Source organism: Pelodiscus sinensis, chromosome 3, assembly GCF_052426305.1.
Source record: "Pelodiscus sinensis isolate ZL-2025 chromosome 3, ASM5242630v1, whole genome shotgun sequence".
In the NCBI taxonomy this organism is placed as follows: Eukaryota; Metazoa; Chordata; order Testudines; family Trionychidae; genus Pelodiscus; species Pelodiscus sinensis.
The window spans coordinates 141026020-141038159 of NC_143054.1; the positions used below are offsets into that span (position 1 = coordinate 141026020).

Consider the following 12140-nt stretch of genomic DNA (forward strand, 5'->3'; position numbering starts at 1 on the left):
TATTTGAGCTATGGCTCCTCTGCCCTGCTTAATAAATTTGTCATCTGTTTTCCCTGCTCTAGCCTAGGGTTTTTTATCTCTGTCAGAAGTGTAATTTTGTGCTGATTAGTTAACTTTTTCTTCCTTAGCCGCAGTTTGCATCAAGATATATAGGGTTGCCCCGCTGTATTCTGGATTCGACAAGAGCTGTTGTTACTTGCTTTGTATATACAATGTTTTGTGTGACTTTGGAAATTGGATTGGTTCACAGTCCAGCGTGTGAAACATCTACAACATTGCTTCCACTTGTGCCTCCCACTAATTTCAATTGGCAGAGTAAATCTAAAAACTTCTTTAGAAGCTTACAAGCTCAGTTTTAGCACCCTTGCACATGTGGCACAGTCCATTAATTTGGGAGTCGCTACCTATAGAATAAAGAACTGCTCATCATGAATAAGGGTGACAGAATTGAGCCATATGTAAATTCAGTAATATTGGATCTTATTATCCACCTTATCACTGTCCAGTCTGCCCTGAGTAAGATCTGATGCATAGCCGCAATATGCCAGAATCAGACCAGAGCATAAATGGTTGTTCAAAGTCACAATTCCCCCCCGTTACCTACTTGCTCTGGGAAGGAAGGAAGCTACTTCACCCTTTTCGTGGAATAACTACTTTCCCCGGTGCTTTCAGCTAAGATACTCTGGTCCCCAAATAGGGAGGCAGAACCAAGGCTTCCGCAGCTCTCTGCCTCCACTCTCAAATCATTTGCTCTTGGTGGCAATTAGCCCCCGCTGGGCTCCCAACATCAAGAGCAGGGGTCGGCAACCTTCAGCCCATGTCCAATCAGGGTATCCCACTGGTGGGCCATGAAACATTTTCTTTGCATTGACTGTCCGTAGGCACAGCCTCCTGTAGATCTCAGTGACTGTGGTTCACCGTTCTCTGCTAATGGGAGCTGCAGGAAGCAGTGTGAGCTGCAGGGACATGCTGGCTGCCATTTCCCCTGGCTCTCATTGGCCTAGAATGGTGAACTATGGCCACTGGAAGCTGTGGAGGGCTGTGCTTCCAGATGGTCAATGTAAACAAAATGTCTCGTGACCCACCAGCAGTTTACCCTGATGGACTACGTGGTAAAGGTTTCCAACCCCTGAGTTAGAGTGACAGTCTGAACTGAAGAGTAAGTGGGACTTGCTCTGTAGTCCCTTACATGAACGAAGGGCTGTAACTTTGTATTCTCTACAGACGCAGATGAATGCCTGCTCTTCGGACAAGAAATCTGTAAAAATGGCTTCTGTCTGAACACACAGCCAGGTTATGAGTGTTACTGCAAACAAGGCACATACTATGATCCTGTTAAACTCCAGTGCTTTGGTAAGTTTTTTAAACTCTGGTATGCAGATGGACATGATAAGCAGAGTCATGCAGTAAAAATGCAAGGCTGGAATGTGGTATTTATCCGGAGCTCGTGGTAAGGAAAGTTCAGAGCTTCCTGTAGTCCTGTAGCATTTCTTCAAGGAGTGCAGCGTGCTCCCCCTTTCTCCCTCCTGCATGGCTGGCCAGCTCTCTTGAAGGACAAATGGAGGTGGAAGATAGAACCATGACTCTGCCTACAAACCTCCCTTTTCAGCAAATTGCTCCCAGAGGTTTCCTTATCAACAGCAGCACTGTGCTCCCCAGAGAACAGGAACTACAAATCTCAGTGTTATTTCCATGGGATGCACAAGGTGACAGAAAGCTATTCTCTCTTTCCCCAAATAATGCTGCTTCAGTCGACTGTATACAACCTAGCTTTTTGCTCTTTGTACACAAATCAGGAACTGAATGTCTGCATGTTTTATCCCATTTTAATTGTGGTAAGTATGCCATTTTTAATACAATAAATTGAATTAACACAGTGGCTTTTTTTGAAGTACAGATGTCTCCACAAAGAGTTAATATGCAATGTGGAATTACAATTCAGGTCATTGATGTAATATAAGCATGCTCCTTTTAGCCTGCAGAATCTTTTACACCTTTATGCTTGCCATTGGATTGAAAGTTATTCATATGCATGGCCCTGACTTTTGCTGTTTAAGCAGAAAACCACGAATAACAATGAAAGGAAGTAATATTTGAAACCACAATAAGAGATCCTTTCACCTGGGGTTTCTAAGACTATCCTCTACAAAGATATTTTCTTTTCTGATTTAATATCATTTAAGAAAAACAGCTTGCTGTTTTCATTGGTCTAAATTCTTGCTTTCCCTCTCTCTGCCAAGCTTTGGAGAAATAGATGGGTGTCCAGAAAGGAAGGTCCCTTTCTCGCTGCAGAGGGTCCTTTAATCATGGTGTTCATTAATGGTCCTTACAGCTACCAAATAAAAGGTCAGCATGGATGCACTGTCTCAGGAATCAGCCCTGGGTGCAACTAGCATACACAGAAAGTAGTGTAAGGGTGTAAGTAGTAGAAAGGGTGCTCTAGACATGCCCACATGGGCCTCTGAAGCACCACCACATATTTTACTTATAATGCTGCTCAGGTTTTAAGTGCAGTAGGTAGCATCCTGCATTTCTCCCATCAGGGTGCTCCGAGGAGGGTGAAGATGCTACCTGACTCCTATTCCACCCCCTGGGCATAGGTACAGGCAGAATTTTTCATGCTGTAAAATTTGTATTTGAGCTAATTAAAAGCTGGCACTCGGTGAAATCTGTCTTTATTTTAAGAAATTGCAAACATTAATTTACACATGGCATCATCACTGGTGTTGATTTTTCTTGGTACGTTTCTTCCATTTTAAAGATACAGATGAATGTCAGGATCCAAACAGCTGTGTGGATGGCCAATGCATCAACACTGAAGGGTCCTACAACTGTTTCTGTACCCACCCAATGGTTCTGGATTCTACAGAAAAGCGATGTATCAGACCAGCAGATTCGAATGGTATGCTCCATTATATGCATTATACTGTTCCTGTACAGGATCAACAACTGACACTGTTGACCATGAGGTGTTGTAAATATGGCTGCAGACCTTAGCAATGGTAGACATGGTCGCTCTGATCCATCCAGAGGACATCTCAGATGGTAGTCTTGGGTAGTTTTGTATCTACGTTGAGAACATTTTCATGCGATTCCACAGGGTTCCTTGCAATCCTAAAGTATATATGGGACCATTGGAACTGCTAATGAATAAACTTGGTTTGGAGTAATTTTAATACATGATGACACCCAGCTCTGTATCTCTGTCTCTTCCAGCCTCAAAGGTGAAGTGACACCAACCTTCCCAGCTCCTTACTGATATTGGGATATGGATGAGGGCTAGCTGGCTAAGACTCAATTAAGACAAAACAGAGATGGTCATTTTACAATAAAGGAAAGATACAGGAGTAAATAGTAAATTATGTCAGTGCCTCTGATTAATTAAATAGGGTATGTCCCAGCACTTATGATAAAATCTAAAGAGTTGGCAACACTGATTACTGTCAGTGTTGTAACTATGGAATTCTACAGCTTTATCTGCATCATACCCTTTTTTTAAAATGTTAAACGTATTTAATTAATAATGGTGTGAAGAGCAATTAATTTAAGTGTCTGTTGAATGCAGCCAATTAAGTATTATGGAAACATCCTGATGGTTAAATTGAGGTACTAGCATAGACTAATTAAACATCTGCATCATTCGCTATAGACCGAGTGGTTGGTGTGTGGATCGTACAATAAGCCTCTAATAAACCATTACCTAAAACTCAACCACACCGCCTTGTTTTAACTTTAACTAAAGTATGGAGAAGGCTGTGTTGGGCTCCTGCATGAATGTGCAAAGAGGAGAGAGGACACAAGGGTCTCCAAACAGAGCATGCACTAGGACTAGCCGAAGAAGAATCTTTGCAGTCAGGAAGTTCAGATTGCTCCAGCCTTTTAACACTGTTGATATTAGCCTCTCTAATGTAGAGGTGGAGAAAACAGGGCTCCATTACATTTGCATTCCTTGCCACCAGCATGCAGAAGTTGGTTGTGTATCGAGTATATTGTAATTGCACCTTTCTTGTTCCTTTCAGCTCTCTGGAGCTCAAAGAGGAAATTCACTGTATCTTAAAAGCACAATGGAACTTTAATTCTATTATCTGAAGCCTCTGGCTTTATGAGCTGTAAAAGATGGTGGTTCTTCGAGTGATTGCTCATGTGCATTCCAGTTTAGATGTGGGTGCGCCGTGTGAACAGTTGCTGGGAAAATTTTCCTTAGCTGGATACCGTAGGTTGGCAGGGGATACCCCTAGAGTGGCACCAGTATGGCTAGGTACATAGCACCCTGCCAACCGTCCCCTCCCTCAGTTCCTTCTTACCGTCAGTGACAGTTGTTGGAGCTAGGATCTCTCGCTTAGGGCAAGCATACTTTCCCTAGTTGCTCTTGTAGTTAGTTTTTCTAAAGTGTTAAGTGGTTGTTAAGTTTGCCATGGGGGCTCAGTTTTTGTTTTCCTCGCTTGGGGGCTGGGGCATGCCTCAATTCCCTGACTTCAAGTAGTACAGACAATGTATCAGGGACCCCTCTCGCGAACAGCTCCTGCATCAGGAGGTGCAGACATTTCTTGCAATAGGAGCAGTAGAGGAGGTCCCTCTACAGTTTAGGGGCATGGGGTTTTACTCCCATTATTTCCTTATCCTGAAAACCAAGGATGGCCTGCATCCCATTTTGGACCGAAACTAAAATTCCGTATGGTGTCTTTGGCTTCAGTTATCCCTTCACTGGATCAAGGAGACTGCTACGCTGTCCTCAGTCTTAAGAATGCAAACTTTCATGTGGCCATAGTTCCAGTACACAGAAGCTTCCTTCGTTTCACGGTGGGAGCTTCCCACTATCAGTTCCAGGTGCTGCCTTTACAAAGTGCATGGCAGCAGTGGCAGCATTTCTGTGTCACAGAGGGGTTCAGATCCTTCCCTACCTGGACGACTGGTTGGTCAAGGGGCCCTCCGAAGCGGTGGTCAGGGCTTATGTGGAGCTTGTCATGGCCACGTTCAGCCGGATGGGTCTATTGCTGAACCTTCAGAAGTCGACCCTGTTGCCCACACAAATCATAAGAGTTTGTAGGGGCACACTTGGACTCCCTGGTAGCCAGAGAATCCTTCCCCCCAGCCCCGTTTTGAGAGCATGTTGCGACAGCTAGGACTTGCCTTCAGCAGTTGAGGCACATGGCTTCCTGCGCCCACGTCATCCCCTTCACCAGACTTGGACTCTGCTTCCCTAGAAATGTGGTTGGCCAGCTGTCTCGCCACCATCTGCACTAGGTGTTAAGTGTCCCACCGTCGATGATGGAGGTTCTTTGTTGTTGTCTGGATCCTATTTAGGTGTACCAAAGGGTCCCGTTCACACCCCTCAGCCCACCCTGACTTTGGCTAAAGACGCCTTGGACTTGGGATGGGGCACACATCTGGGTGGACTCAAGACTCTGAGTGTCTGTTCTCAAGCAGACTGTGTGATGCACATCAATGTAAAGGGACTCAGGACTGTCCGGTTGGCCAGTCTGGCCTTTTTGGGCAAAATAAGGGGGAGTTGTGTCTCGGTTCACACAGACAACACTGTCTTATATCAACAGACAGGATGGTGCTCACTCTATTCCCCTGTGCAAAGAATTGATGTTGCTGTTGGAATTGCGCATGTGCAATCGAATGAATATACTGGCCTCAAACCTGATGGGTCTCAGAACTCGCTAGTGGACAACCTCTGCAAATCGTTTCAAATACACAAGTGATTCCTCAAGTGGGAGGTTGCACAGGGCCTTTTCCAGATGTGGCGTTGTCCCCATCTGGACCTCTTTGCTGCAAGGGGGAACAGGAAGTGCCGGGCCTTCTGTTCCTACCTAGGCAGTAGCAAGGATTCCTTGGATGACACCTTCCAGATTCACTGAGGGGAAGGCCTCCTGTATGTATTTCCCTCCTTCCCCTTATTTCCAAAGGTGCTGACCAAGGTCCGCAAGGATGCTGAAGACTAATTTTGATAGCACCAGCTGGCCCAGGCAACATTGGTACACAAGGGTCCATCAGTCCTCTGTAGTGCCCCTGATTCCCCTCCTCTTGTTCCCAAACTATTTATCCCAGAACTGTGGCACATTGCTGCACCCTAGCCTTCAGGCTTTACACCTAACAACGTATAGGCTCCATGGGTAAGCACACTAGAGCAGCAATGCTCAGAGGGAGTCAAGATGGTGATGTTAGGTAATAGGAAGCCTTCCACGCAGGCTACGTATGCTTCCAAGTGAGAGGTTTGCCTGGTGGGCCTTACAGAAGGCCATTGCAGTATTCGGTTCAGTTTATTTTGGAGTACCTTGTGGGGTTGAAACTCCTCGTCAGTTAAGCTGCACCTGGCCACAACATTGGCGTTCCACCCTGGGTTGGGGGAAGCTATTTGTTGTTTGTGGATTGCTTGGTGAGCTGATTCCTTAAGGGCTTGGATAGACTGTACCCTCATGTGAGGGACCCAGTACCCGAATGGGATTGAAACCTGGTTTTGTCAAAGTTAATGGTTCTTCCGTTCGAGCTCTTTAGCTGTCTGCCCATTTGACTCATGTGCAGGCCTCGTCAACAGCCTTTCTGACACGTCCCTGTCCAAGACATTTGTCGAGCAGCCACATGGTCCTCAGTGCACACACTTACATCCCACTATGTCATTCAACATCAGGCTAAGGAGGATGCTGCATTTGGAAAGGCAGTGTTGCAGACAGCAGACTGGTGATCTCTGACCTCTCCGCCGGATAGCTGCTTAGGAAACACCTAAATTGGAATGTGCATGCACAATCACTCGAAGAAGAAAAGATGGTTACCTTTCGTAACTGGTGTTCTTCGAGATGTGTTGCTCATGTCCATTCAAAAACCATCCCACCTCCCCTCTGTTTGAGTCACTTCCAACAAGAAGGAACTGAGGGAAAGGATGGTTGGAAGGGTGCTATATCACTAGCCATAGTGGCACCACTCTAGAGGTCTCCCCTGCCGACCTATGGTATCCAGCTAGGGAAAATCTTCCTGGCAACTGTGCATGTGGCATGCTCACACCTAAATTGGAATGGACATGAGCAACACATCTTGAAGAACACCCGTTACGAAAGGTGTCTTACCTGAACTTTGGTAAACTTCATGCTTTCAGAATACCACATATTTTCCTTGTGAGTTGGGTTCAGTCCTGTGATTTCACATGTAGTGTGTTTATTTGAAGTTCTGTTATTACACCATATAACAAATGCAGTTACTAATGCTTACCAGATGATAATTCCATGACAACTTTCAAGGTTTCAAATTTTGTTTTCATTTTGCATTGGAACAAAATGGCACCATCTGAATATTTTCACAAAAAGAAAATGTCAGTGATCAGAGAGCCTTGGAACTCAGAAACCTTCTTGTCAAAAATTGAATCCGCCATGTCTCCACAAAACATTCCAGCGTTGACAAAATAGCATGTTATGACAAAAATAGTTTATCAAAAATATTCCTCCTACCTCTATTAGACAGGCATGCATCTTAAAATATCTTACTGCTACAGTCTTTACCCAGTGTAAGGAAATCCTCGTTAATGTATTTTCTCCCCTCTTCGGATTGGATTTCCAAAGCACTAAGTGTTGATCTAGCTCTGCTCCCACAGAAGTCAGTGGATGATCCATTGATTCCAGCTGGAGCAAAATTAAACCAATATTGAGCACTTGGGAAAATCGCACTCCTTTGGGGAAGAATTTCAGAAGTAGTTAATAACTCAGTGAGACCCATTTTTGGGTGCCTAACTTCAGAATTTTTTAAAAAGCCTGGTTTTCAGAGAGAAAGGGGCTCAAAAGTTTTCTGAGTACCAGGATCCTTTCAGATTTCTCAAGTTGTACTCTCAACATTTGAGCCACTCCATGTCATTAATCTCTCTCTTTTTTTTTAAATCTTGGTCATAACTTGAAAGTTAAAGATTTGAACTCATTAATAAATCCATCCAGCTTTGGTTTCGTAAAGCAATCATTTTAGATTATTCTTGTAACTTCTGTTTAGGTAAAACTGTATTTTACCAATGTCTTTGATATAATAAGAGCGTTGTGGTAGTGATGTAATACTGACTTGTCCTTCAGAACAAACTGAAGAAACTGAAGTCTACCAGGATCTTTGCTGGCAGCATCTGAGTGAGGATTTTGTTTGTAGCCGGCCTCTGGTTGGAAAGCAGACTACGTACACTGAGTGCTGCTGCTTATATGGCGAGGCCTGGGGCATGCAATGTGCACTATGTCCCATGAAGGACTCAGGTAAGAAAATGTAAATTTCAGTTATATGTGGTCATTTTCATCTCTTGCCTGTATTCTCAATATGTAAATTAATAGCATAAAAAAGAAAAAGGAAATTGGTTGTCCATAAACCAGTGTTACTAAATGGAAATAAGCAATGTCCTGGTTTTCAAAATTATCTATAATTTTTGGTGCTCCAGTTTTAAAACCAGTAGGGCCTGCCTTCCAGAGGTGTTGAGCATCTACAATTAATTTCAGTTACAATTGTGGGACATTAGCACTTCTGAAACTCAGGCTTTACTCTTTGTTGTTGTTGTTGTTATTGGCATGCTTAAAATAGAGACCATTTCAGAAAATGTTGGCCTGATATATTTTGCTCAGTAGCATTGCCAAGAAGAATTCAGAGTAGGCTTATTTTCTGTTATGTGCTAAAACATATAGTTAATATTTAAAAAGAAATGTACTACTTATGATCAGGACTAAGATTAAGGTTTAATAGACTAAAGAACAAGCATTGTTTATACTGTACTGCCCATTAAATACCCAAGTAAAATTTGTTTTTCATCCATACATTTGGCAAGTTCCATCTGTTAGCCTATGAGTGCTTTGTTTTTCAGTTAATGATTTTTGTGAAAGAAGAGTTCTCCTTTGAGTGGTGACCTTGTGGGTGCTCTACTCATGGTTTCGGTGTGTCCTCGCACTGGAGATTGGAGATTTTTGCCTAGTCGTGCCTTCCCGTGCAGTGCATGCGCAGTCACCGTCTCGTGACATTTTCGTCTGTTGGCTGCATGCAAGTCCCCCTCAGTTCCTTTTCTACCATCCTCGGTAGTGTTTTCGGTAGTTCTTAGTATTACCTAGTCCTAGTTCGTTTTTTCTGAAGTGGAAAAAAAAAAACTTCGCTCCTGTTTTTCTTCTTCTCATCTAAGTTCTTGGACCCCAATTTTTTTTTCTAATCATGACGCGTTCCCCTGGTTTTAAGAAGCATGACTCATGCAGAGACTCAATACCTGTATCTGACGGGCATGCTTGCTGCGTAATATGGGCGAGGGCCATGTAGCACAGAAATATCTACACTATCAAAACATAACCGCGAGAGTGAGAAAGGATTGGGAGATGAGGCTTAAAAACCTCTTATGGGAGCAATCTCTTCAGCCACCGGAGTCCAAACTCAGTGAACCCTCTAAACTGCCAGCTCTGCACAAGAAGGCTAACTCATCCCCTACAGGGGACTCCCACAAGTCCCAGGCCTCTTTGGCATGGTCTCTGCCTTCAGTGTCCCATGCCGCGCATTCACCAGCACCGTCTACCTCCAACATTGCAGAAGAGCTGAGAATGGCACCTACAAAAAGGGCAGAGTCCGAGCCAAAGAGGAAATCCATCTCTTCCATACCATCTGGCATTGCTTCTCGCCTGGCAGAGACCAAAGCTGATATGCCACTACCGCCAGTGCCAGTGGATACCCCAGCACAGACATAACCCTCAGATTTCTGCTGTCAGCCGGCACCTAAACATACATCGGCACTGGAGTCGAAGATGGCTTCCCAGAAGAATACACATAGGCAGCACTAAACACCACAGCTGTTGGCACCAACAACACCAGTGCCGAGCGTGAATTCACCTCTTCACTCTCCTATAATTGTGGAATCCAGTCTGCACCGATGCTCTTCTGAGAATATTTCTTTCTCACCTACACTCTCTCCAGGCATCGATCATGGGAATAGGTTCTCCTCCCCGCATTCCTCTCCAACTGGTTCAATAGCATCATGGCATTCTACTAGAAACTAGCCAATACACCATCCTCCACAGTATCCATGGTTTAATCATCCTGGGCCGTATCCACCACAACAGTTCCAACCCCAATGACCACCTTGGAAGCCCTGGAACCAATATCGCACCCACTCCTCACGCCATCATCGTTCATGTGAGTCAACAGTGGTGACCAAGTATGTACAATAACGCATTTTCCAGCCACCACCACACAACCTTCCCTGTCCCACCCTCCATGCTCACTTTCTGCAAGCACTCAAACTGAGCCTGTGGATGAGGATGATGACTTGCCTCATTCAGATTCAGTCAGTCTCCGGTTCCTCAGTCTTCTTCATCTCCAGATGTAGCTGTTTCCCCCCCTCTTCCTTTCCCACTGCAGACAATCTAAAGCAATTTCAGGACCTATTCAAATAGGTGGCACAGTCCCAGGATGTTGCACTGCAGGAGGTACAAGAAAAACAACACAAGCTATTGAAAATCCTACAACCTGCCACGTCCTCCAGTTGATGAGGCCATTGATGAGGCCATTATGGGACCATCAGAGGCAACATGGCAAACATTGGCATCCATTCCTCCCACTTATCACAGGGTGGATACAAAATATTTTGTCCAGGACAAGGGGAGTCCAAAGATTTTCTCTTCTCTCACCCCCAGCCTAACTCATTGGTTGTGGACTCAGTTCATCATCAATCAAGGCAGCCACAATTTAAATCTACACCCAAGAAAAGGAACATAACCATCTGGACATTTTTGGTAGGAAAGTGTGCTCCTCTGTCACCCTGAAATTCCATAGGGTACACTTGCCTCCTAGTTCGGACTAGGGTGTCAAATGAAGGATACCGAAGTTGCTAATGAAGTGCGGGATTTAAATATCCCATGCTTGATTAGCATATTCGCGGCCGGTCGCCATTTTAAAATGCCGGTAGCCCGAATTAACTCGCCGTGTGTAGACGCGGTAGTCTGCTCTAAAACCCTTCCCTCGAATTACCTGTTACTGCTCATGCAAGGATCGGACTACTGCATCTACACGCGGCGAGTTAATTCGGGCTACCAGCATTAGCAACTTCAGTATGCTTCATTTGCCTTCCTAGTCCGAACTAGGGGGCAAATATAGACATACCCATATATTGTACTACACTGCCCTAGTTGTGAACTACGATCATGCGAATTACACTAGACTCCAAGAGCTCTTAAATGACCTTCCATAGCAAAATAGGAGGTCAATCGTACAAACAGTGCCAATGGATGTAGCAGGTATGGCAGCTAGGGCTACTGCAACAGCAATAGTCATGTGTCACACGTCATGGCTTCAATCATCTGGCATCTTGCAGGACCTGCAGACAAAGGAGGAGGACCTCCCGTTTGACAGAAACAAACTTTTTGCTGACAAAGTGGATGAAGTCCTCCATTCAGTGAAGGACTGCCATACAATGCTCTGCGCTTTAGGGATGTGTACACCACCTAATAAGAGACCCGGGTACACTCCGTACCAGAGACCAAGAAATACCTCATACCAGAGACAACAGCAAAAGCCAGATGACCACAGATCTAAATAATGGTCAAACAGGAGAAGGGTGCAGCACAACCAGTCGTCTGCCAATCAACCAGCCACAGCTAAACAGCAAATTTGAAGGTGTGGTCAAAGGTCTGGAGCAACCATCCCATGAAACCAGTACACACTACTCACATCTTTCACCACCACCTAAGGCCCTTTTACCACCATTTGGACCTTATCATTATGGACCAATGGGTCCTTGATATCATCAGAACAGGCTATACAATCCCCTTCTATGCCCTGTACCCAACCCCCCTTCCCATCTCTTCAGGGACACCTCTCAGGAGCCCCTTCTACAAGCAGAGGTACAAAAACTACTCCACTTGGGTTTAATAGAGATGGTTACTCCCAAATTCCACGGAACCTGATATACCAGATTCTTTATGGTACATCGTGTATATCTCTGTATCTTAGATGCATTATTAAAGAGATTATAAATTCCCTGTAGAAATTCTCATAAGTAGACATTGCACATGTCTTAGAATAGCATATAAAACATGCCTTAATTCAGTCCATGTTATGGATTAACCATGTCTAAACTTTCAACTTTTAACAATAACTTTTTAAAGGAGCAAATAAAGGTCTTGAAATTAGACTCTGTATATATGTTTAACTGC

The 12140-nt window shown here is 44.4% G+C and overlaps 1 protein-coding gene across 9 annotated transcripts in view; it reads left to right on the forward strand.

Moving 5' to 3' along the window:
• LTBP1 (latent transforming growth factor beta binding protein 1) overlaps positions 1-12140 on the forward strand; it is a 328168-nt gene that overhangs the window by 287278 nt on the left and 28750 nt on the right. For all 9 annotated transcript variants that reach the window (XM_075924972.2, XM_075924973.2, XM_075924974.2 and 6 more), the window contains 3 exons: positions 1225-1353; positions 2762-2902; positions 8052-8217. In XM_075924972.2, the coding sequence (XP_075781087.2) occupies positions 1225-1353; positions 2762-2902; positions 8052-8217 (436 nt within the window). The remainder of the gene's footprint in view (positions 1-1224; positions 1354-2761; positions 2903-8051; positions 8218-12140) is intronic.